Source organism: Lagenorhynchus albirostris, chromosome 11 (genome assembly GCF_949774975.1).
Source record: "Lagenorhynchus albirostris chromosome 11, mLagAlb1.1, whole genome shotgun sequence".
Classification (NCBI taxonomy): domain Eukaryota; kingdom Metazoa; phylum Chordata; class Mammalia; order Artiodactyla; family Delphinidae; genus Lagenorhynchus; species Lagenorhynchus albirostris.
Genome location: NC_083105.1, coordinates 72,654,792 through 72,678,280, shown reverse-complemented (window position 1 = coordinate 72,678,280; position 23,489 = coordinate 72,654,792). Strand labels below are relative to the sequence as shown.

The following is a 23,489-nucleotide window of genomic DNA, read 5'->3' as shown; positions in this document are numbered from 1 at the left end:
TACAGGTTTCCCTGGAAACACTTGTCTGGCTTTTCCAGTGGACTATAAGTTCTTTAAGGGGCAAGACTGTATTTTATTCATTATTCCTAGTACTCACCAGAGTGTCTAGAACACAATACTCCTTAATGTGTATTGAATGGATGGATGGCTAGATAAATATCCTAAATTACTGTCAACGCAGAATTATGGTTAAAAGCCAGAAGTCAGACTAGGTTAGAGTCCAGACTCTACTACTTATTGGCAAGTAGTAAGGTTAGTAGAGCAAGCCACTAATCTTCTCCATGCTACTTCCTCATGTGTAAATGAGGGAATTAATAGTACTATCTCAAACAATTCTATCTCAGAGGGTTGTTGTGAGATTTAAAGGGGAAATGTAAACAAAGTGTTAGCCTAATCCATAGTTTATAATAATTGCTCTTAAATGTTAGGTGTTATTACTTTCTCTAAGTGTTATTGTTATTATTGTTATTATTATCTACTCCATTTAGTATTATTCTTTAAAATTATTCTTTCCAGGTCATTACTTTAATCTTGGCATCAGTTTGATTCTCTATCCAGTCTTTCTATGGACTATCACCAAAATTCTAAATTGAAAGCTGTAAATTAATGAAGAAATTAGAATAATATAAATAGCCATGAGCCCACTTTGCTATTTATTTTGCTTGGATTTATCTCAGTGAAAGGTTTTTTTTTTTTTCTCCATGACATGCAAATATTTAACATGTGCCCTGCTATAACTACTGGATACTTTCACCTTTACTTGCTCATAGACAGCTCAGCTGAGTTTGAAAGAGATCCATGCATAATATAAGGTAAAATTCACTCAGCAGATATTTACTGAACAGCAGGATTTACAAGAAATTAGGCAAGGTGATACAGGATATTCAAGGATTAAATGTAATTTTCAGATTCTTTCCTTAGGAAGCTTACAGTTTGATAGGAGAAAGAAGACAAGTTCCCAAATAACAATGCAGGGCAGCCTATGAGGAGAGTTAATATGACACATTTGAAGGATGCAAAAATAATTTCTCTGCAAGAGACAAGAAATGCTTCATGGAGGAGTAGACTGGGAGTGAGGCCTTGAAGACTGCATACAATTTTAAAAGATCACAAGTACAGCATAAGCAATGTCTCAAAGAAGGGAAATTTCAAGCAATGCCAATTGAATAATAACCTGGTCAAGTTACAGTATGGGTTGGTGTTAAGCACTGATTTTACTTGTGTATCAGAAAAACCATGAGTTCATGGGAACCTCCCAGTTCTAGAGTTAAGTACTGCTCTAGAAAACTATCTTTAGTTCCCTTGAAGTTAGTCTGTTTCCTTGAAGAATGAAAAAAGAAAGGCTTTGACTGTTAGTATAAGTGATGAGAGAAAGACCTGAATGGCTAAAATGGCTGGGAACAGAATGTAGATATTCTTAAACACATTTAAATGTGGGATAAAATTTAGATAGCCACAAAAAATTAACAAAGGATTCTTGCAAGCTACCAAAATAGTAACTGCTGTATCAGTTAAAGTGCTAAGAATAGTTTTGGCTCAGAGAATCTGGCTGATGATCTAAAATAATTATGGGATTTTATGAATTTGGGTTAAAAGTAGTTTGAATAATAGCTTTCACTGATAGCCTCTGTTAAGAAGAAATAAAACTGATCAGAAGAAAAGAACTACAATACTGCAGCTTGTGAAACAAAAAACACACTCACAGAAAGACAGACAAAATGAAAAGGCAGACAACTATGTACCAGATGAAGGAACAAGATAAAACGACAGAAAAACAATTAAATGAAGTGGAGATAGGCAACGTACCAGAAAAAGAATTCAGAATAATGACAGTGAAGATGATCCAGGACCTCGTAAAAAGAATGGAGGCAAAGATTGAGAAGGTACAAGAAATGTTTAACAAAGACCTAGAAGATTTAAAGAACAAACACCTAGAAGAACTAAAGAACAAACAAACAGAGATGAATAGTACAATAACTGAAATGAAAAATACACTAGAAGGAATCAATAGCAGAATAACTGAGGCAGAAGAACAGATAAGTGACCTGGAAGACAGAATGGTGGAATTCACCGCCATGGAACAGAATAAAGAAAAAAGAATGAAAAGAAATGAAGACAGCCTAAGAGACCTCTGGGATAGCATTAAACGCAACAACATTCGAATTATAGGGGTCCCAGGAGAAGAAGAGAAAAAGAAAGGGATGAGAAAATATTTGAAAAAATTATAGTTGAAAACTTCCTTAACATGGGAAAGGAAATAGTCAATCAAGTCCAGGAAGCACAGAGAGTCTCAGTCAGGATAAACCCAAGGAGAAACATGCTGAACACATAGTCACCAAATTGAAAAAAATTAAAGACAACGAAAAATTATTAAAAGCAACAAGGGAAAAATGACAACTAACATACAAGGGAACTCCCATAAGGTTAACAGCTGATTTCTCAGCAGAAACTCTACAAGCCAGAGGGAGTAGCATGATATATTTAAGGTAATGAAAGGGAAGAACCTACGACCAAGACTACTATAGCCGACAAGGATCTCATTCAGATTTAACGGAGAAAGCAAAAGCTTCACAGACAAGCAAAAGCTAAGAGAATTCAGCACCCCCAAACCAGCTCTACAACAAATGCTAAAGGAATTTCTCTAAGCAGAAAACACAAGAGGAGAAAAGGACCTACAAAAACAAACCCAATATAATTAAGAAAATGGTAATAGGAACATACATATTGATAATTACCTTAAATGAGAATGGATTAAAAGTTCCAACCAAAGGAAACAGGCTCACTGAATGGATACAAAAACAAGACCCATATATATGCTGTCTACAAGAGACCCACTTCAGACGTAGGGACACATACAGATGGAAAGTGAGGGGATGGAAAAAGATATCCCATGCAAATAGTAATCAAAAGAAAGTTTGAGTACCTATGCTCATATCAGATAAAATAGACTTTAAATTAAAGAGTGTTATAAGAGAAAAGGAAGGACACTACATAATGATCAAGTGACCAATCCAAAAAGAAGATAAAACAATTATAAATATAAATGCACCCAAAATAGGAGCACCTCAATACATAAGGCAAATGTTAATGGCTATAAGAGAGGAAATCAACAGTAACACAATAATAGTGGGGGACTTTAACACCTTACTTACACCAATGGACAGATCATCCATACAGAAAATTAATAAGGAAACAGAAGCTTTAAATGACACAATAGACCAGATAGCTTTAATTGATATTTATGACATTCCATCCGAAAAGAGCAGATTACACTTTCTTCTCAAGGGCACACAGAACATTCTCAAGGATAGATCACACTTTGGGTCACAAATCAAGCCTTGGTAAATCTAAGAAATTTGAAATCATATCAAGCATCTTTTCTGACCACAATGTTATGAGATTAGAAATGAATTACAGGGAAAAAATCGTAAAAAAACACAAACACAAGGAGGCAAAACAATATGTTACTAAATGATCAAGAGATCACTGAAGAAACCAAAGAGGAAATCAAAAACTACCTAGAGACAAAATACAATGGAAATACAATGATCCAAAACCTATGGGATGCAGCAAAAGCAGTTCTAAGAGGGAAGTTTATAGCTATACAAGCCTACCTCGGGAAACAAGAAAAATCTCAAATCAACAATCAGCTTTACACCTAAAGGAACTAGAGAAAGAACAAACAAAACCGAAAGTTAGGAGAAGAAAGAAATCATAAAGATCAGATCAGAAATAAATGAAATAGAAACAAAGAAAACAATAGCAAAGATCAATAAAACTAAAAGCTGGTTCTTTGAGAAGATAAACACACTTGATAAATCTTTAGCCAGACTCATCAAGAAAAAGACTGAGAGGACTCAAATCAATAAAATTAGAAATGAAAAAGGAGAAATTACAATGGACACCGCAGAAATACAAAGCATCATAAGAGACTACTACAAGCAACCCTATGCCAATAAAATGGACAACATGGAAGAAATGGACAAATTCCTAGAAAGGTATAACCTTCCAAGACTGAACCAGGAAGGAATAGAAAATATGAACAGACAAATCACAAGTAATGAAACTGAAACTATGATTACAAATCTTCCAACAAATGAAAGTCCAGGACCAGATGGCTTTAAATGTGAATTCTATCAAAAATTTAGAGAAGTGCTAACGGCATCCTTCTCAAACTCTTCCAAAAATTACAGAGGAAGGAACACTCCCAATCTCATTCTATGAGGCTACCATCACCCTGATACCAAAACCAGACAGAGATACTACAAAAAAAGAAAATTACAGACCAATATCACTGATGAATATAGATGCAAAAATCCTCAAAAAAATACTAGCAAACAGAATATAAAAACACATTAAAGGATCATACACCACGATCAAGTGAGATTTATCCCAGGAATGCAAGGATTCTTAAATATACACAAATCAATCAATGTGATACACCATATTAACAAACTGAAGAATAAAACCAGTATGATCATCTCAATAGATGCAGAAAAAGCTTTTGACATAATTCAACACCTATTTATGATAAAAACTCTCTAGAAAGTGGGCATAGAGGGAACCTACCTCAACATAATAAAGGCCGTATATGACAAACCCACAGCAAACATCATTCTCAATGGTGAATAACTGAAATCATTTCCACTAAGATCTGGAAAAAGACAAGGATGTCCACTATTATTCAACATAGTTTTGGAAGTCCTAGCCACAGCAATCAGAGAAGAAAAAGAAATACAAATTGGAAAAGAAGAAGTAAAACTGTCACTGTTTGCAGATGACATGATATTATACATACAGAATCCTAAAGATGCCACCAGAAAACTACTAGAGCTTATCAATGAATTTGGTAAAGTAGCAGGATACAAAATTAGCACACAGAAATCTCTTGCATTCCTATACACTAACAATGAAAGATCAGAAAGAGAAATTAAGGAAACAATCCCATTCACCATTGCAACAAAAAGAATAAAATACCTAGGAATAAACCTACCTAAGAAGGTAAAGATCTGTGCTCAGAAAACTATAAGACACTGATGAAACAAATCAAAGTGGACATATATACACTACCAAATGTAAAATAGCTAGTGGGAAGCAGCCGCATAGCACAGGGAGATCAGTTCCGTGCTTTGTGACCACCTAGAGGGGTGGGATAAGGAGGGTGGGAGGTAGACACAAGAGGGAGGAGATATGGGGATATATGTATATGTATAGATGATTCACTTTGTTATAAAGCAGAAACTAACACACCATTGTAAAGCAATTATACTCTAATAAAGGTGTTAAAAAAAAGATGACACAAACAGATGGAGAGATATATCATGTTCTTGGATTGGAAGAATCAATATTGTGAAAATGACTATACTACCCAAAGCAACCTACAGATTCAATGCAATCCCTATCAAATTACCTGTGGCATTTTTCACAGAACTAGAACAAAAAATTTCACAATTTGTATGGAAATTCAAAAGATCCCCAATAGTGAAAGCAATCTTCAGAAAGAAAAACAGAGTTGGAGGAATCAGGCTCCCTGACATCAGACTGTACTTCAAAGCTACAGTAATCAAGACAATATGGTACTGGCACAAAAACAGAAATATAGATCAATGGAACAGGATAGAAAGCCCAGAGATAAAACCACGCACCTATGGTCAACTAATCTATGACAAAGGAGGCAAGGATATACAATGGAGAAAAGACTGTCTCTTTAATAAGTGGTCCTGGAAAACTGGACAGCTACATGTAAAAGAATGAAACTAGAACACTTCCTAACACCATACACAAAATTAAACTCAAAATGGATTAAAGACGTAAATGTAAGACCGGACACTATAAAACTCTTAGAGGAAAACATAGGAAGAACACTCTTTGACATAAATCACACAAGATCTTTTTTGACCCACCTCGTAGAGTAATGGATAAAAACCAAAAATAAACAAATGAGACCTACTGAAACTTAAAAGCTTTTGCACAGCAAAGGAAACTATAAACAAGACAAAAAGACAACCCTCAGAATAGGAGAATACATTTGCAAACAAATCAATGGACAAAGGATTAATCTCCAAAATATACAAACAGCTCATGCAGCTCAATATTAAAAAAAGAAACAACCCAATCAAAAAGTGGGCACAAGACCTAAATAGACATTTCTCTAAACAAGACATACAGATGGCCAAGAGACACATGAAAAGCTGCTCAACATCACTAATTAGAGAAATGCAAATCGAAACTACAATGAGGTATCACCACACACTGGTTAGAATGGCCATCATCAAAAAATCTACAAACAATAAATGCTGGAAAGGGTGTGGAAAAAAGGGAACCCTCTTGCACTGTTGGTGGGAATATAAATTGATATAGCCACTATGGATAATAGTATGGAGGTTCCTTAAAAAACTAAAAATAGAACTACCATACCATCCAGCAATCCCACTACTGGGCATATACCCAGAAAAAAAACATAATTCAAAAAGACACATGCACCCCAGTGTTCACTGCAGCACTATTTACAATAGCCAGGTCATGGAAGCAACCTAAATGCCCATTGATAGATGAATGGATAAAGAAGATGTGGTACACATATACAATGGAATATTACTCAGCCACACAAAGGAATGAAAATGGGTCATTTGTAGAGATATGGATGGACCTAGAGACTGTCATACACAGTGAAGCAAGTCAAAAAAAGAGAAACAAATATCGTATATTAATGCATGTATGTGGAATCTAGAAAAATGGTACAGACGAACCAGTTTGCAAGGCAGAAATAGAGACACAGGTGTAGAGAACAAACGTATGAGCAACATGGGGGGAAAGCCCAGGGGTTGTGGTGGGATGAATTGGGAGATTGGGATTGAAATGTATACACTGATATGTATAAAACAGATAACTAATAAGAACCTACTGTATAAAAATAAATAAAATAAAATTCAAAAAAGAAATAACACTAGCACAGATGGACTGGTGTTTGGTATGGCATGGTAATTTCTATGTTGCTTTGGCAGACTATAATCTACTGGGTTTTCTCCATGCTTTCAAAATTACAAATTTGTAACAAAATTACAAATAGCTCTGGAAAGACTTCATTTGACTTATTCTACTGGTTTTTCTTTGGCAGGTAGTTTGAGAGCAGTACAAGAGTATTTTGTCATGTACACATTAAGCAAATAACTTCTATGACAAGGCCAGATTCCTTAGTGTCAGAGGTATAAATTCATGACCTAAAGCACTCGCCTATTTTGTATCCTAGGTAAACATATTTCATTTTCCTCACCAAATATTTAAAATATTTTTTCAAAAGTTCCACATTTAAGGATTTAATAGTTAACATATCTGCTCATTTTACTGCTACTTTTCATCACTGCTAATAATAAGTATGTACTGAAACAGTCACATCTGTTGCTATTTCACTGAAAAGATGAGAAAGAATTTTATAACTCAGGTTTAAGTCTATTAATTTTTAAAAGTTAAAAAAGTAGGCTATTCTTTTGTACTTTTATCCTTTGCTTTTCTAATCTGAGCTTATTTAATTTCATTTACATTTTACCTTTGTCATCTTGACAAATCTCAGCAAAAACTATAGCCTTACCCTACTTCATACCATATATAAATATCAACTCTAAATAGATTGATGATATCAATGTGAAAAGAAAAACCAATAAATTTCTAAAAGATAAAATTGGAGAGTACCTTTATGACCTTGGGTTAGACAAATGTTTCTTTTTTTTTTTTTTTTAGACAAATGTTTCTTAAACAGGACATAAAAACCATTAACCACAAAGAAAATGATTGATAAATTGAACTATATTAAAATGATAACTTCTCTTGGACACTGTTAGGAGACTGAAAAAGGAAGAATCAAGTGGGAAAAGATATTTGAGATTTTGTGTGTGTGTGTCTGACAAAAGACTTATTACAGAATACATAACAGCTTTCACAAATCAATAAGAAAAAAACAGATAAGCTAATTTAAAATTAATTTTAAAAATTATCAGCACTTCATAAGAACAGCTATCCAAATGGCCAATAAATGAATAAAAAGTGCTTAATCTTATTAGTCATCAAAGAAGTTAAAACTAAGACCACAGTAAAGTACCACTATACACTCACCATATGCCTAAGCTGAAAAAAATGCCTAAACGAAAAAGACTGACGTCAAACATTGACAAAGATGTGGAGCGACTAGAATGCTCATGCATACTATACGATACTATTTATAGAAGATTCAAAAACCAGTAAATATTAATGAATGGTCAGTAAAATAATTATCTTTGCTGTGGCATGGCAAGGGCAGGAGTAAGTGGAGTTGGGGTGGGGGGCTAATGATGAGGATAGGACTGGGAAGGGGTATGGAGGCTTCTGGGATGAAGGTAAGGTTCTATTTCTTCTGAGTCGTGATTATGTATATGTCTTAACTTTGTGACAATTGGTTGAGTGGTACACTAATGATTGTGTCTTGTTGAGATATGTGTTATACTTTAAAATCATAACTACATATATGCATAGCTACTTACAACTAAAAGTATGTCTTTGATATATATTGATAATTACTGTTATTGGTCGACAGGAGAGTAATCATATCTAAACTGACCTATAATATAACATTTTATTCAAATAATTTGACATTGGAATATGAGACATACTAATGCAGCAGGAGCTATGGATAGAATCTTGTTGCAGGTACATTTTGAGAATACAAACATCACCCATGTTACTAGAGTGATGGGTAGAATATAGTTCTATTCCTAAGAACAGTATCTCTCAGTTGCTACTTCTGTGCCACCTCACACTAGCAGATTACCAACACTGGCAGTGCCAGTGGCTTAGCTGCTTTCTTCCCTACTCGTTAGGTGTCTGTAATAAGGTCTGGCAGGAGAGACCTATAAGTAGCTTTCCCTGGCCTTGCCCAGAACTGCTCTTGATATAAAGAGAAGAAAAGTGGAAGTGGCCTATAACATTAAACAACTGAGATTATAGCTCCCAAGTAACTATTTTCTTCACATAATTTCAGTCTTTCTCTTAATATGAAGCAAATAAAGGGTTAATGTTCTCTATACAGATAATAGAGATGATACAAAATCAACTATTTCAATGCCTTTTTCAACCGTTTGCTCCCATGATTACTTGGTCTCAAATAAGTTAAGTCCCTTATAGAATAAGTTCTAATATAGCTAATATAGAGGCAGCATAGTGAAGGGGAAAAAAGCAAAGCACAAGGAACTACATAATGTCTTCTATCCTTAGTGCTTCCACTAACCATTTGTGTGATCTTAGGCATGCCTGGGGCTCCAGACTAGATCACCTGTAAGCTCCGCTTCTGACATGAAAATGACATGATACCATATGCAGTTTTGTAATGTGAAGTTGAATATAAACATAATCCTGTCCTTACCGCAAGATTTTACTTAAAGTTGTAGCTAGATGGTGTAACCAATCTACTCCAGAACTGTTTTTCTTTTCTCCTCTCAAACAATTTATGTAGGCTATTCCTCCTATTTGCATCTTTACCTCCAACTTCCTAATCACTTTCAAATGCCTTGCTCTTTTAACAATGATCAGGCCAGCAAACATCTATTGAGCATTTCCTATGATGCAGGCATTGCTATAAATTTTACACATGGAATTTTCCTTAATCTTCATAGCAACCCGGCTATAATTTCCCCCATCTTGGAAATGGGGAAACTGAAGCACAAAAAGGTTAAATGATTTGTCCAAAGTCACAGCCCAATAAGCAAAAGAGCCAGCATTTGAACCCAGGCAATCTGATACCAGAGCCCGCATAGTAAGAATGTAATAAATATTAACCGTTGCTTCCACCTAAATTCTTACTATTTGCCATGGACTGTTTCAAGGCACATGAAATACGTTATTTATAATTTCATAACAATTCTGTAAAATATATATTATTATTCCAATAGTTAAGAAAGGAAAACTGAGGCATATAAAGTTTCTGTAACTTTCTTAAGGATGGATAACTACTAAATAGCAGAGTCAAGATTTGAACAGTGGCCTGTTTCTTCCTTTACTCTTCTCTTTCTTTCCTCTTTTCTGCTTTTTCTCCCTTTCCTCTTTGCCATCCCTCTTATTCATCCATTTTTCCCATCTATTTTTGCATTAAAATATGTACTATCATGTGCTTAATTTATCTCTAATGTAAGAGACAACTCAGGGCATAAGTATAAATTAAGATTGAACACTAGATTAGGATAGATAGTATTTAATTCCAAGACCTAAAGCCTCAAAGATAATATCATTATCTAAAAAAAAACTTAATTATTTTGTCTGAGTAAAATGATAACTTAGTGTTTTCATGTGGTATGTCATCATAAGTCAAATATATTTCATAAATACATACATACGAACATTATAAGCATACACACAGTAACCTTAGAAATTATAGAAGATATCAAGACACACTCTCTTAATATTATCATATGAATTCATTTTATTCTTCTATGAAATTCTTACATTGCTTTTCTTTTTATAAAATTTTCTTTTGAAAAGAAGCTTTAAGAATTATTTTCTTTCACTTGCATCAATGTGATTATTATCACAATTTCAATCTAAAATTTTAACGCTGTTTCTTTAATTTACTATTGTATTTTCAAGATTTGTAGGATTTATTTTAAAATATCTTATTACATCACCTACAGAAGATTGTTAGATTGTTTGCATACATTGTTTACTTCTTACTGGTCTCTGTGGGGTTAATTTGTCACCATTAATAGCTGCATTTTCTCTGTTCTATGTTGAATACTCCAGGGTTTTCTAATAAGACCGGTTCTTCCAAAGGCTAACAGAACACCACCATAATTTTGTCACTGGGGTAGTTTCTAATATACATTATACATGAAACTTTTAAAATATCCATACACTGATGGATAGATATTCACTATGAATATCTGACAATTTTGTTAAATTTCTTAGTAAAACTAATCTTAAGACCATACATTTTTGTGTTTTTTTCTCTAATACTCTTTTGAAAAAGCAATTTATTTTATTTCATTATGAAAGGATTAAATCTAAAAATACTAACAATGCCTTTTTCAATAGAAGCTTTTAAAAATGATTAAAACGAATTTTGAAAACATTAAATAAACAGATAAAATTCAGTTTTCCTAGTGGTCTAAATACACTATTAGACACTTGAGTTGCACAGTACATTTGGTATATGTATAGCACTTACCACAAGGGATTGACAAATCCTACTTTACCAAAATGAACAATTTTAGGTTAAGAATGACTCAAATTTGACAGGTGTTTTTGTGAGAATTGGTAAAGCATTAAAGCACTGTTTTAAAATATTAAAGCATATGTAATTTTTTACTTGTTTTTATTGGATGACTTCAAACAAATAACTATTAATACTTAGTTCTACACCAAAAATAACTGTAAAATAGTGTGAATTCTGTTACATTTTTCTTAGTGTTGCCTTTTGTTTTCTAGGCAATAATTGTCACCATGTCAATATTCTTGATACATGCTCTTGATACATTATTCTACTAAATCCTCACCACCCCACTCTGAAGTAGCCTTTCTGATTCTCATTTTACAGATGAGGAAACTGAGGTTTAGACAGTTTAATTAACATGACTAAAAGGACACAGACAGAAAGAGGGAAAGCAAAGACTTGAGCAAAGCTCTGTCTCACCACAAAGTCCATGTTTTTGTCTAGCTCTTTCAACACTAAGACCAATTTTGGTCAAGTGGTTTTTAAAGAGGAGGGGGAATATTTTACTTTGGAAAAAGAGAGGAAAATGCTGCTTCTTTAATTAATCCCCTTTTGTCCTGCCAATTAAGACCCAAACTCCCATCTCAAGTATTACATAACATTTTAATACTGTCCTCCTTGTCTTTATCTTTCTTAGTTGTTCCAAAGGATGAAAAATGTTGATTAAAAAAAACACTGGGACAGTGGTAGGATAGAATTAGACCCCTGAAACTTGACAATCCCTATCCCCACAATACCACCAAATAGGAGGTTTTCTATATTACCTACAAGTAGAGGAGACCTTGTTCCATGGCATGAAGCTCTCCCTGAAACAGTATTATTAGTTGTCTTATGTAGTCAACCAACTATTCAAATCACAAATCAGGGCAAATCTAGTTATAGAATATTTATAGACTAAATGCATGCTATGTGCAGAACTGAAATTTACAACACATGGGGAGACTTTCTATTATCCTCCTTTTGAAGGTATTAATTTGTGTTGAGTTGAACTGTAAACTAGAGAATCATTCTATATTAGGCAGTATAATTAAAATTGCTCAAGATCATCTCCCAAAAACACTACATCAGAGGTTTCTGAAATATCACAGAACTGGAAAGGTCTTTTGAGTCACTTCTTTCATATTGCTGGTCTTATTACTGGATGTTGCAAAGTCTGCCATTGTTTCTGACCATTAAGGACTATAGAATGATGACTACACAATTCACTGACATAACTCCAGCAGTGACACCTTAAAGAGAAATAATCAGAAACATATATTTAATATTAAGCATAAATGCCATTACCACCATCTGCAAAGCCAGTTGCAGTGATAATAGGTAGAGCCACCATAATTAGTCCACTGCTGCTCCAAACATACTTCATCAAGAACTGCTCTATCATAATGTACCACAAACGTTTGGATAAAATGAGGTTCATCTGATTTGCTAAAGCTTTGTAACTTTTCTGGAGTTGCTTCATTTCTACCTATGGAGACAAAAAGAGATAAGAATTAACCTAGTATGAACTATAAAAATAAATAACGTATGTTTGAGGACTTTCTTTAAAGATAATTACATATTATTTTGTTTTACTTAGTATACTATTATCTGTGATTCTAACAACCAATAAATACAGATTAATGTCAGAATTAGTCATTACTTAGTTGTAATCACACCTGTATTATTTTTTAAATGTCGATATTCAGTAAATATAATGTTAAATATAAATATATACAAGTGATTTATACTTATGTTTCCAAATTTATATGTATAAGATGTTAAAATTAAATGATATTCCATAAGACATGAATAAACAGAACCTTATCCTTTTTGATTATAGCAAAAATATCTGAAAATAAACACATGACATGTTTATGTGTAATTAGACTCCACTTTTGAATTAACTCAATTTACTGGGTTTTGTCTTAAATGCAAGAAGCCTACAACATGCTATAATTTATATCACTGAGCTCAGTGATTCAAGAATGACATAAATATGATTACTACAACATATAAGCCAATTTTCAAGTGGGAATAGAAGTCCTAAATTTGCTTTAAATTTTCTTCTTCAGATTGGTACTACTATAAAATTTCTTTTTTTGTTGTTATTGATGATGTTTCAAAATTAAATAATTCTGCTTTTTAATTATAATACCATTTCAACTTTAGAATAACTTACTATTTCATTTGCCAAGTCATTTGTATTAAGATTTCAGATGCATCACCTTAAAAAGTCTTTAATGTACTGCAAGTTTATGTAATCAGGTTAACTATTTAAGGGACCTGCTTAATGTTGAAAATCTTTAATATTTAAAAATAACATTCTGGAGCTCCTTTTTTCCTCTTCATCTCTAATCTTAGCTTTTCCCTCTAAGCTAGACAAAATTTCATTTCACCACCTTTTTTAATTTGTGTCAAAACATGGTACTGAACATTAAGAGTAATGGAAATGCCATTTGTAAGCCACTCTCCTGCACTTCTTAGAACTGAGGAACTCCATCATGGACCAGGCATGCAAAACTGTCACACCTGTCTTTCATATGAAAGCACTTTTTTTTTCTCTTGATAAACAAACAAACAAACAATACCATCCTAAATTTTCCATCTCAGTGGAAGTATGTTTACTTAGTTTCTAAACATATATTTTCTTCAATGTTCTAGGACCATCTACTTAGGATTTCAGTTTTAAGAAAATGCTTTAGAGATAATTCTGAGCATATTTGGATAACTGAGACTAAGTAGACTGTTTTAGAATGCTGAAAATGTTATTTTCATGAAACTTTAGAAAAGTTTGCACTCTACATATAATTCTTTAACAGCTTGTGATTAAAAAGGGTAATGAAGCATATATTTTAATACAGGTTTGAATGTCATAAGAATCTAAAACCCTAAAGAAGTGGGTCCATCAACAGTACAACAGATGGTATCTAGCACTGCAGTGGCAGCTTGAACAGTCTCACATTTCCCCCGTCACCTTAATTTCTTTCTTACCTTATGTCCTCTGTAGAAGGCAATTTCTTCAACATTGGCTATAATTCTGGAGTGCACATACCGCAAATAGCCTTTCCTATGAGCTTCTTCAGCCACCAATTTACCAAATTTGGGAGAGCAGGCTTTTAACACTTTAGCAGTGGCATATACCACAAGCCCTGCTAAAAGGGTGGGCCCAATTGGGCTTGCTCCTCTGGATGTAGCAGTCTTGATGAGCGTATAGGAAGTCAGGATTACATCTAAAATAGGTTTGGTCAGATTGGAATACAAGTGAGCCACAGATTGAGAGAACATCATAATATCCTCAGTAAGAGACTGGTCAGGGTTTGCCAGCCTCCCATCCATATTGATCACCTTATAATAAGTCTGATTTGTAAAATAGGTTTCATAGGCATGGTCGACTAGGCGAGTTCTGAAGGCCAAGGCCAATTTGCCCTCTAGGTACCTTATTGCACTGTTGACAAAGGTGGCAGGGATGGCAATCATAAGCCACTTGATTAATTTGATGATGAAAGTCCGAGGCTTCTTTTCCACAATGCTTTTCACGATTTTTCCATCCAAACCAGCTACATAGATAGACAGAAAGGTTCTTGAGATTAGAGCTACCGAGTGGAGGCAGAGCCATCCTGTCTCAGTGGTCACAAGTTTAGGGAAGAGAATTTTCCGAAGTTCTAGTAGCTGTTTGAAAAAATCTGCATTCACTCCAGGCGAAGGTTTTTTACAAGCGGCCTCGGTGCAATGCAGTATTTCTCTATTCTCTGCAGCCGGGTAAGCTTCTTTTTTCTTCCAGTGGCCAGATTGCTTTAAACGCTTGCCAATGATGGGACAGAGGGTTTTCAGAGCATATGCTGCAGCCACCACGCAGGCAGCCCTTTTAGCAGTCCTCGATCTGGTCCATTTCACTCGATCAGCTGCTGCATTTAGCATATGTATCATTTTCCCAGTTACCCAAACCGGCTTCAGAAAGAATTGGTTTTAAAAGATCATGCTCCCCGGGAATCCCAAGCAAATGTTTCAGAAAGTTCTATAGCGTTCCATACTCTGCAGCGTTTCTCCTCTTCTGTTTTTTGTTTTTATTTTTTAAGATTTTGTTCTGTGACATGCAGCACAGCTCAGACTCCACTGCGTCTAGTGAGGATGATTCCCTCAGAAGCTCAAGCTGCACCAAGCAGCCCCAAGCTCCTCCCTCTCAGGCCCCTCATTGGCTGTAGGGGCGACGGGACCCCTGGAATCCTCGCCGCTTTCCTTTGAACCTTGAAAATGAAGAGAGAGCAAAACGAATTACATCCTTAAACAGTTCAGAGAGTTAAATGTCTATTTTTGGAGAGGTCGAATCAGGGCAGCTGCTGGCGACAAAACCTGCCCTAGCGACTGAGCATGCTCAGCGTCACTTAGAAACCCACAGAAGTTTCAGAAAATACATCACTTCTCTAAGGTTTCAGCAGATACCACAGAGGAAGAGCAAAAAGAAAGGGAGATTTCTAAGAGCTTAAAAACGAATGAGGGAGGAGGAACTGGGGAGATGAGGGAAGAGAGACAAGAGGATCAACATATAATGAAAAGAGTATGGAATGAATCTGAAAGGGAGAGAGATGAAAGTGACAAATGGGAGGGGCACTGGAAAAAAACAAAGTATCAAGTACTTGGATCTGTTGTTCTGCACTCCTCCCTCCCCCATTAATTTTTTTTTTCCGTCTCTGTAATTTCACATGAAGTCCCAGAACCTATCAGACAAGTTGAGCCTATTTTTGGTAAATAAATAGGAGATAAGTCTTCTGTATAATAGAAAATAATTCTTTGCTATGCGTCCATTCCAAAGTTTACTTGTCCTTATAATGAAAATCTTCCAGCCCCATAACTGCTATTTTTAGCAATAGAGATCTGATGCATTGGTGATTATTTACAAGGTGACTATTAAATAAATGAGAGCAGTGTTTCACTTCTACCACCCCCTTGGGTCCTTTAGAGTTGTTACTTAGAGGTATGTTACTTTATAATCAAAAGTTAACCATTTGGGAATCAAACAGGAGTTAGATGGTAGAAATAGCTTCTCCAGGATCTTACCTCATTTTGCAAGAGTTTTTGACTTTTGTAAGCTTTTGCTTTGTTTAGGTTTACAGATAATCTACTGGCTACTTCCCATTTCCATTTTGATTATTTGATAAAAATCAAAAGTGTTTTAAAAAATTCTCTACATCCCTAATGGAGAACTTAGCTGCTAAACAGTCAAGCAAAATTTTGATATTTTAAAAAATGTAAAAGGCATGTTTTTAGGCAAAGATGAGTTATTCTCAAAAATGCAAAAACATTTTTGTTTCTCCACTGCCCCTGTTCCCCCATACACAACATACACACACATATCTAGTCAGTTGGAAGCCTGGGAAGATATGCATTAAACTAGAACAGAGGTTGGCAAATTACAACCCAACCAGTGGGCCACATTTGTCCCACCACCTATTTTTATATAGCCCAGAGCTAAGAATAGTTTTTATATTTAAAAAATGGCTGAAAATATATCAAAAGAAGAATAATATTTTGTGACATGTGAAAATTATATGAAATTTTTATACCAGGGTCCATAAATGAAGTTTTATTGGAACATAGCCATACCCACTTATTTACTTATTGTTTTTCAAGCCACGCCCATTTATTTACTTCTTGGCTTTCAAGCCACAGTGGCAGAACTGGGTAGATGAAATAGAGCCCAGAGTATTCATTATCTGGCCCTCTAGAGAAGTTTGCCAAACCCTGTGCTAGAATATAAAACTTGCCTTAGTGTTGTGATCTTCATTATTCAGTTTATGGTGAATAAAGAACTATCCTCACTTTTATTAGTAACCGTATTTTTAAACTTTCCAAACTCCTCCTTTTCCAGGTACCTATATGAGTTCCAAGAATCATCACAGATCTCTTTTCATTTGTTTGCATTCAATTCAGCAGATTTACTAATACATGAGTAGCAAATTCATGCAAGGTTCTTTGATAGCTGGCCATATTAGCACAGTAATCTATCATTCCATTAAGACTTTCTAAGTCTGTACATAGAGATCATAGTGTCATAGTGATTATTTTCAAAAAATTTTTTGTTCCTAATCTCATGCTTTTCATGTGTCAAAATAAGGCTGCCTTACATTTATAAATTTTAATTCTTTATGTCACATCTCCTGACTATGATAGGACATGTGGAGGGTCAGGATAAACTTAACTGGGGGTGATAGGAGGATGTTCAGCTGGCAGAACATGATACACAGAGGGATGCATGGGTCAGAAAGCAGCTGGCAGTCAAGGGAAGTGGCCTGCATCACTGGCATAGGACAACAAGATCAGGGGAGGAGCAGGGCAGTGGGAAATCTAGAAGCAAAGAAAATTAGAGACCTAAATATGCAGGCCTAAATATGTAGGCAGGTCAGTTTACCAACTGGTAATGAAGCTGGGGTACAGGAAAAAGCTTTTAAAGCCTGGAGTGAAAGCCTTGTTAGACTGAGGAACTGGGTATAAAGAAAATGATCAAGAAGAGAAATTTGTTTGCCAGAAATGTGGTACAAGGAAGGTTGAAGTCCAGTTACTAGAACTAGGGAAAAGGTCAATATAAGATTTAACTTGTTAAGCCACTAAAGTACAGGCCTAACTATCACCACTTAAATTCCACTCCCACCCTTTATCCCACCCTGCCCCCAAAGGCCAGGATTGATTTGAGCATCTGAGACTAGGCTCAAGCCTTCAGGAAAGGCAGAGATGATAGAAAACCAGATAGGTAATTCCAGTTGGAAATATATGCCATTTAAATAAGAAACTACGAATGTCAAAGTACTTCTTTCATTTTTTTATACTGGCATGATGCAATTAAAGCAGCGATGATGTTAATTTAATTTGAGTTCCAAACTAGAGAAAAGGGAGGTGGAAAAAAAAATCACTGCTTACTATAGTAAACATAGTTCAGTCTAATTTCCACTCAAGCTTGTCAAGTTTACATGTTTTTATATGGGGAAGTATTAAAATTTTCTTAAGAGGGAAGAAATAATCTTAGACAAAGATATTGAAAGTAAATAAAAATTAAAAATAGGGCTTCCCTGGTGGCGCAGTGGTTGAGAGTCCGCCTGCCGATGCAGGGGACACAGGTTCGTGCCCCGGTCCGGGAAGATCCCACATGCCGCAGAGCACCTGGGCCCGTGAGCCATGGCCGCAGAGCCTGCGCATCCGGAGCCTGTGCTCCACAACAGGAGAGGCCGCAACAGTGAGAGGCCCGCGTACCGCAAAAAAAAAAATAATAATAATAAAAATAATAATAATAAAATTAAGCAATAATTATTAAATTACTCTGTTCTCAAGTGAGATACTCTCAATGTCCGTGTCAAAGTGGATACTACCAATGTCCATGGAAGAGCAGGATTAAATACATTTTATATATGTTAGAGAACATATACACATATTTACACATATTAGGAAAACTATATGATTTATAAACTGTAAAATGTAATTTTTTATAAAAAGAGATCTACATATACAGGTATGTAAATAAAAATATATATCATGTAGATAATATATGCTTATGTGTTTAGATAGTAAATCATCAGAAAGTAAATAATTTTTAGTAATAAAGATAAATTAAGGTTTAAGAATTTTGGATGGATTTTCTTTTCAACAAATGCTAAATATTTTATCAGTGCTGTATTTCTTTCTTGAACAGTTTCCTGACCCAAGAGGTTACCTAATTGCCCTCTGGCCCTAAAACAGCTCAGTCTTTGACTCTTATTATCTATCAGTCATGCTAGCCTTATTCATGTGAGGCATAACATTGATGATATCTTAAGTCAACATTTCAGCTGTTACAAATAACTACCTAATAACTAGTCTAATTTTTTTTTTTTTTTTCGGTACGCGGGCCTCTCACTGTTGTGGCCTCTCCAGTTGTGGAGCACAGGCTCTGGACGTGCAGGCTCTGCGGCCATGGCTCACGGGCCCAGGTGCTCTGCGGCATGTGGGATCTTCCCGGACCGGGCCACGAACCCATGTCCCCTGCATCAGCAGGCGGACTCTCAACCACTGCGCCACCAGGGAAGCCCAACTAGTCTAATTTTTTAGTTCACTGAATTTTTGTTATAAAAATCAGTATTTATATGATTACACAAGATGTATATCCTGGGAGATAATCCTATTTTAGGTACTATTTCCTAAGGACAACAGAAAACGTATTATATTTGAAATTATGAGATATTCCCCAGGTTAAAATGTGGAAAACAATCATGACAATTGGGAAAAAAAAAGTATTTTGTGCATTTGTTTGGGATAAGAGATTCCTAGTTTCTAACCAAAATATCATAGAACACTTTGTAATATAAATTTTTGTAAGGACATACAAACATAACACAGATATGAACAGCTAAACCCAATTTTTGTTTTGAGGTTTTTTTTCAGTAAGGAGTTTAAAGTCTTTGGGCCTTTACAGCTAAATTAAGTTTTGATGAAGTTCTCTCAAAAAATAACAAAATATACAGAATAATCAATTACTATGGTGCAATGTTTCTAACAGACAACTGTTTACTGAATATTAAAACTACAAGTGAAAGATTTTAAAGGATTTGGAGAAAGAGTGGTAAGTGGGAAAGGAAATATTATCTTTAGGATTATGGATCTATAACTTTTGTCCTTTTTCTCCACCAAGTCTGGTCTTTGACCTGGAAGAAAAGTCTGAAACCAATACAGAACTAAATAAAATTATGGTGCAGGTGGTTTGAAACACTAACCCTGTGGCCACAATCCAATATTTCATTTACTTAGGTTTCCCTTGCCTGAGCTGTTAAATCTGTGTTCTTCCTCCTTGAGGCGGGCTGACTGCTTTCCCAGAGCTTCGCTTGCGGCTCTGTCAGGATATGTTCTCCGCAGAAACCGCAGAGGCTGTCGGGAGGCCCGGAAGCAGCCTACCCGAGGCCACAGAGGCTGTTGGGAGGCTGCGCCATACTCCCTGGAGCCGAGAAGGGGCTGTCTGAGGCCTAAGAACGTGTCGCTCATCCCAAAACGAAGAAGTCAGAGCAACAGCCTGTCGCGACCCCGGTGTCTTCTTGCTCCGAAGTTCTGAGGAGATGAATTGGGTCGGGGGGTCCCGGTGAGTTGTGCTACTGGAGCCTGAGACTGTAGCATTTGAGTCCCATTCCCATAATGGCGCCTCTTCCGTTAGCCCTGGTGGGGAGTGCAGAGACTTAGCTGGAAAGAACTTGTCAGGAGTGCGGCTTTCAATCGTTATCTGAGATGAGAGATCCTAGCACCAAGTCTCTATTCCTAAACCAGAAGCAATCCAGCTTTTCCCCGCTGTGTTTCCAAAGGCTTCACGGGTGGTGCTACTTTCCATGCGGTTCTCTGCTCACCTAGTGTCCCGCGTCCTCCTCTAATGAGGCCTCTGAGCACCTAAGCCCTTTTCTGCCTTCTTCCCGCCCTGCCCCTCTTTCTTGGGAGCGGTTTCTTTTAGGTCAATATATAATCTTTGCATGAATTTGCAAAGTATTATGGAAGAGGACATTCCTTGCGGCCCTTAAATATATTGATGGGGGGGCACTATCAACCATAAAAATCCAATATTGTTTGTTTTAAAGTGAGATAAAATAAATAGTTTTTACTTTAATAACTTACAGAGAATTTACAATGTACTTTGTATTTAGGAGTAATCACATAAAACATAATGGGTTGACAATTTAGTTTTATATAACCTATTCATTGCTATTGACCTTGAAGTCCACTAGGATGGAAATCATGTGGGTCTATAATTTCATTTGATCAAATTCCTTGATGAAAAAAATTGTTTTGATTGAAACTCTAAGCCATTAAATACAATTTTTTTCACAAGTAGACCCAGGAGAGTGGTATATGGTTAGAATATAACACATTTAAATTCTAACGAATTTGTAAGAGGAAAGACAGTTTTTGTATTCACCAAATATTGTAACTGTGCCCAATAATTTTAGCAGGCACATTTATCCTGTTGAAGAATATGTTAGCATTTTATTTTAGAAATTTATCTTGATTATTCCTGGCTAGTGTTCTACCATCAAACTTCCACTTTGGAGAAAAGCGAAAATTCATTTACAGGCTTCACAATATTTAGTTGATATATGATTATAATTTCATACAATTTGATTATAATATTTTCTAAAATGTGAATATTAAATGAGATATGAAGTCATTTTACAAATGCTTAAGCATTTAATATGTTACTTTTTTTTTTTTTTTTTTGCGGTACGCGGGCCTCTCACTGTTGTGGCCTCCCCCGTTGTGGAGCACAGGCTCCGGACGCGCAGACTCAGTGGCCATGGCTCACGGGCCCAGCCGCTCCATGGCATGTGGGATCCTCCCGGACCGGGGCGCGAACCCGTGTCCCCTGCATCAGCAGGCGGACTCTCAACCACTGCGCCACCATGGAAGCCCAAGTGTGTTACATTTTAAGCATGAAAATGTAAAAGTGCTATTCTTATTCTGTTATATATCTCAAACTTCTGGTTATTCAGGGAGTAATATTTTAGTTGCTATTGGGAGGATGTAAAAGCAGTAAACTACAGGAAACGTGTAGTCAAAGACTGTGTTTCTCAAAGTGAGGTAGTGCTGTACCTGGAGGTATTAGGTACCAGGGGGCTTAAGAAACCACAGAAGAAACATGACACATCTCCTTGGAGCATCAGATCTCCTCGGAGATCAGAGAAAAATATATTTTAAAATTTAAACTAACATGGATACATTATAGAGCAAAATACAAAACTCCTGTGAAATTTTAAGGTACAATATGTAATTTAAAATAAATTTTCTTGTGCATGGTGGGGGTGCAGGGAGGTGAAGGGGCTCCTTAGGGTCAAACCGCAGATTTGTAATGAAAAGATGAGTACCTCCACTTTCTACTATAACAGTTGACAAGATTAGTTGATCATGGCATCTGATCATGAGACCCTAAAGGGCCTCAGAATCCCAGACAATGCTTAGTAATCACTAGCAGCTGATTGGAGCTACTATAGAATAGAAATTTTAATTCTTATCCCAGACCATCCTGGAGTACTTGTTTCTTCCCCTCTGATGTTAGGATGGTTTTGTGGTTGAAAATTTTGGGAACTGTTAGGAACTTAAAATATAGACAAGTGAAATAACTGGAGAACATTTACAGAGTCCCCTCAGAACAACTGCTCCCTTATAACATTCAACATTAAGTATTCAACAAGTATATTTTTACATGCCTACATGTTTAGGACATTGTTAGGCTGTATGGGGGTGTTAAGCTGTAAGGGCTCAGAAGTGAAAAGATATAATTTTGGCCCACAAAAAGAATATATGGTAGAATGGTGAGATTAGAATTAGGTAAATGACTATAATACTAGATACATAGCACTTAATATATAACAAGCACTGTTTTAAGTGCTTTTTGTATATTAGCTCATTTACTCTTAACAAGAACCCTATGAGGTATGTACAGATGTTATCCCCATTTTACTGATGGGGAAACCATTAACGTTAAGTGACTCACCCAAGGTCACCTAGCTAATCAGTGACAAGAGTTAGGATTAGAGAACAATGTGCTTCACCACTACACAGTGCTATATAGAAACATGTGTATTGTAAAAGTGGCCTGTGGATAAATAAAGGGCTGCGGATATTTAGAGAATTGAGAAACAGGAAATTATGTTAAGCCTTGAAGGATAGCAGAACAAACACCACAGAGAAGCAATGAAATACAGGTTCTTAAAAGTTGAAAAGGATGTGAGATAAATAATTGATCAAGTTGGAGACCTAATCTTTAGCAAGAGTTTTTAGAAGAGATGGATTGGGAGGGGAGGTATTAAAGAACTTGAAAGGATTATTTTGCAGTGTGTGTGTGTGGGGGGTCTGCATAAGGACAGGAAAACACTTAAGGGACTATACATTTTTGTCAAGGGAATGAATGAAGCAGGCTATAGCAAGTTTATGTTTTGGTCATAACAACTTGATTGTATACATTAAACTGAGGGAGAGTATTCTTGTATATTATAGGAATCTGATATATGTTAAGTGTAATTACAGAATCATCTAATAGGAGCATCTTTATAGTTGCAAAGGTCTTTACAGTTTTTCTTGGTATTTGACTTTTTGCTGCTCTTCAGTTCAGGGACTCTACCAGTTATACATAAAATGTCTTCTTTTGTGAGGGAAAGGGCTAAGCTTCCCTTATTTTCCTTTTTAAATTACTTAACTTGGTTTGCCTTTAGTGTTATGGTTTGTGGACATCTTTGCAAGATGTCATAACATTTCATTTCAAACAAAGTCTCATTTAGGGTAAAGA

The 23,489-nt window shown here is 35.7% G+C and overlaps 1 protein-coding gene across 4 annotated transcripts in view; it reads right to left on the bottom strand.

The window, feature by feature from the left end:
- Nucleotides 1-15,136, bottom strand: part of ABCD2 (ATP binding cassette subfamily D member 2) — a 76,356-nt gene extending 61,220 nt beyond the window's left edge. For 3 of the 4 annotated variants that reach the window (XM_060165099.1, XM_060165100.1, XM_060165101.1), the window contains exons 1-2: nt 14,201-15,136; nt 12,515-12,695 (exon numbers count right to left, since the gene is read on the bottom strand). In XM_060165099.1, coding sequence (XP_060021082.1) covers nt 12,515-12,695; nt 14,201-15,136 — 1,117 coding nt within the window. The remainder of the gene's footprint in view (nt 1-12,514; nt 12,696-14,200) is intronic. The other variant, XM_060165102.1, reaches the window with a different exon arrangement.
- Nucleotides 15,137-23,489: the final 8,353 nt, after the last annotated feature.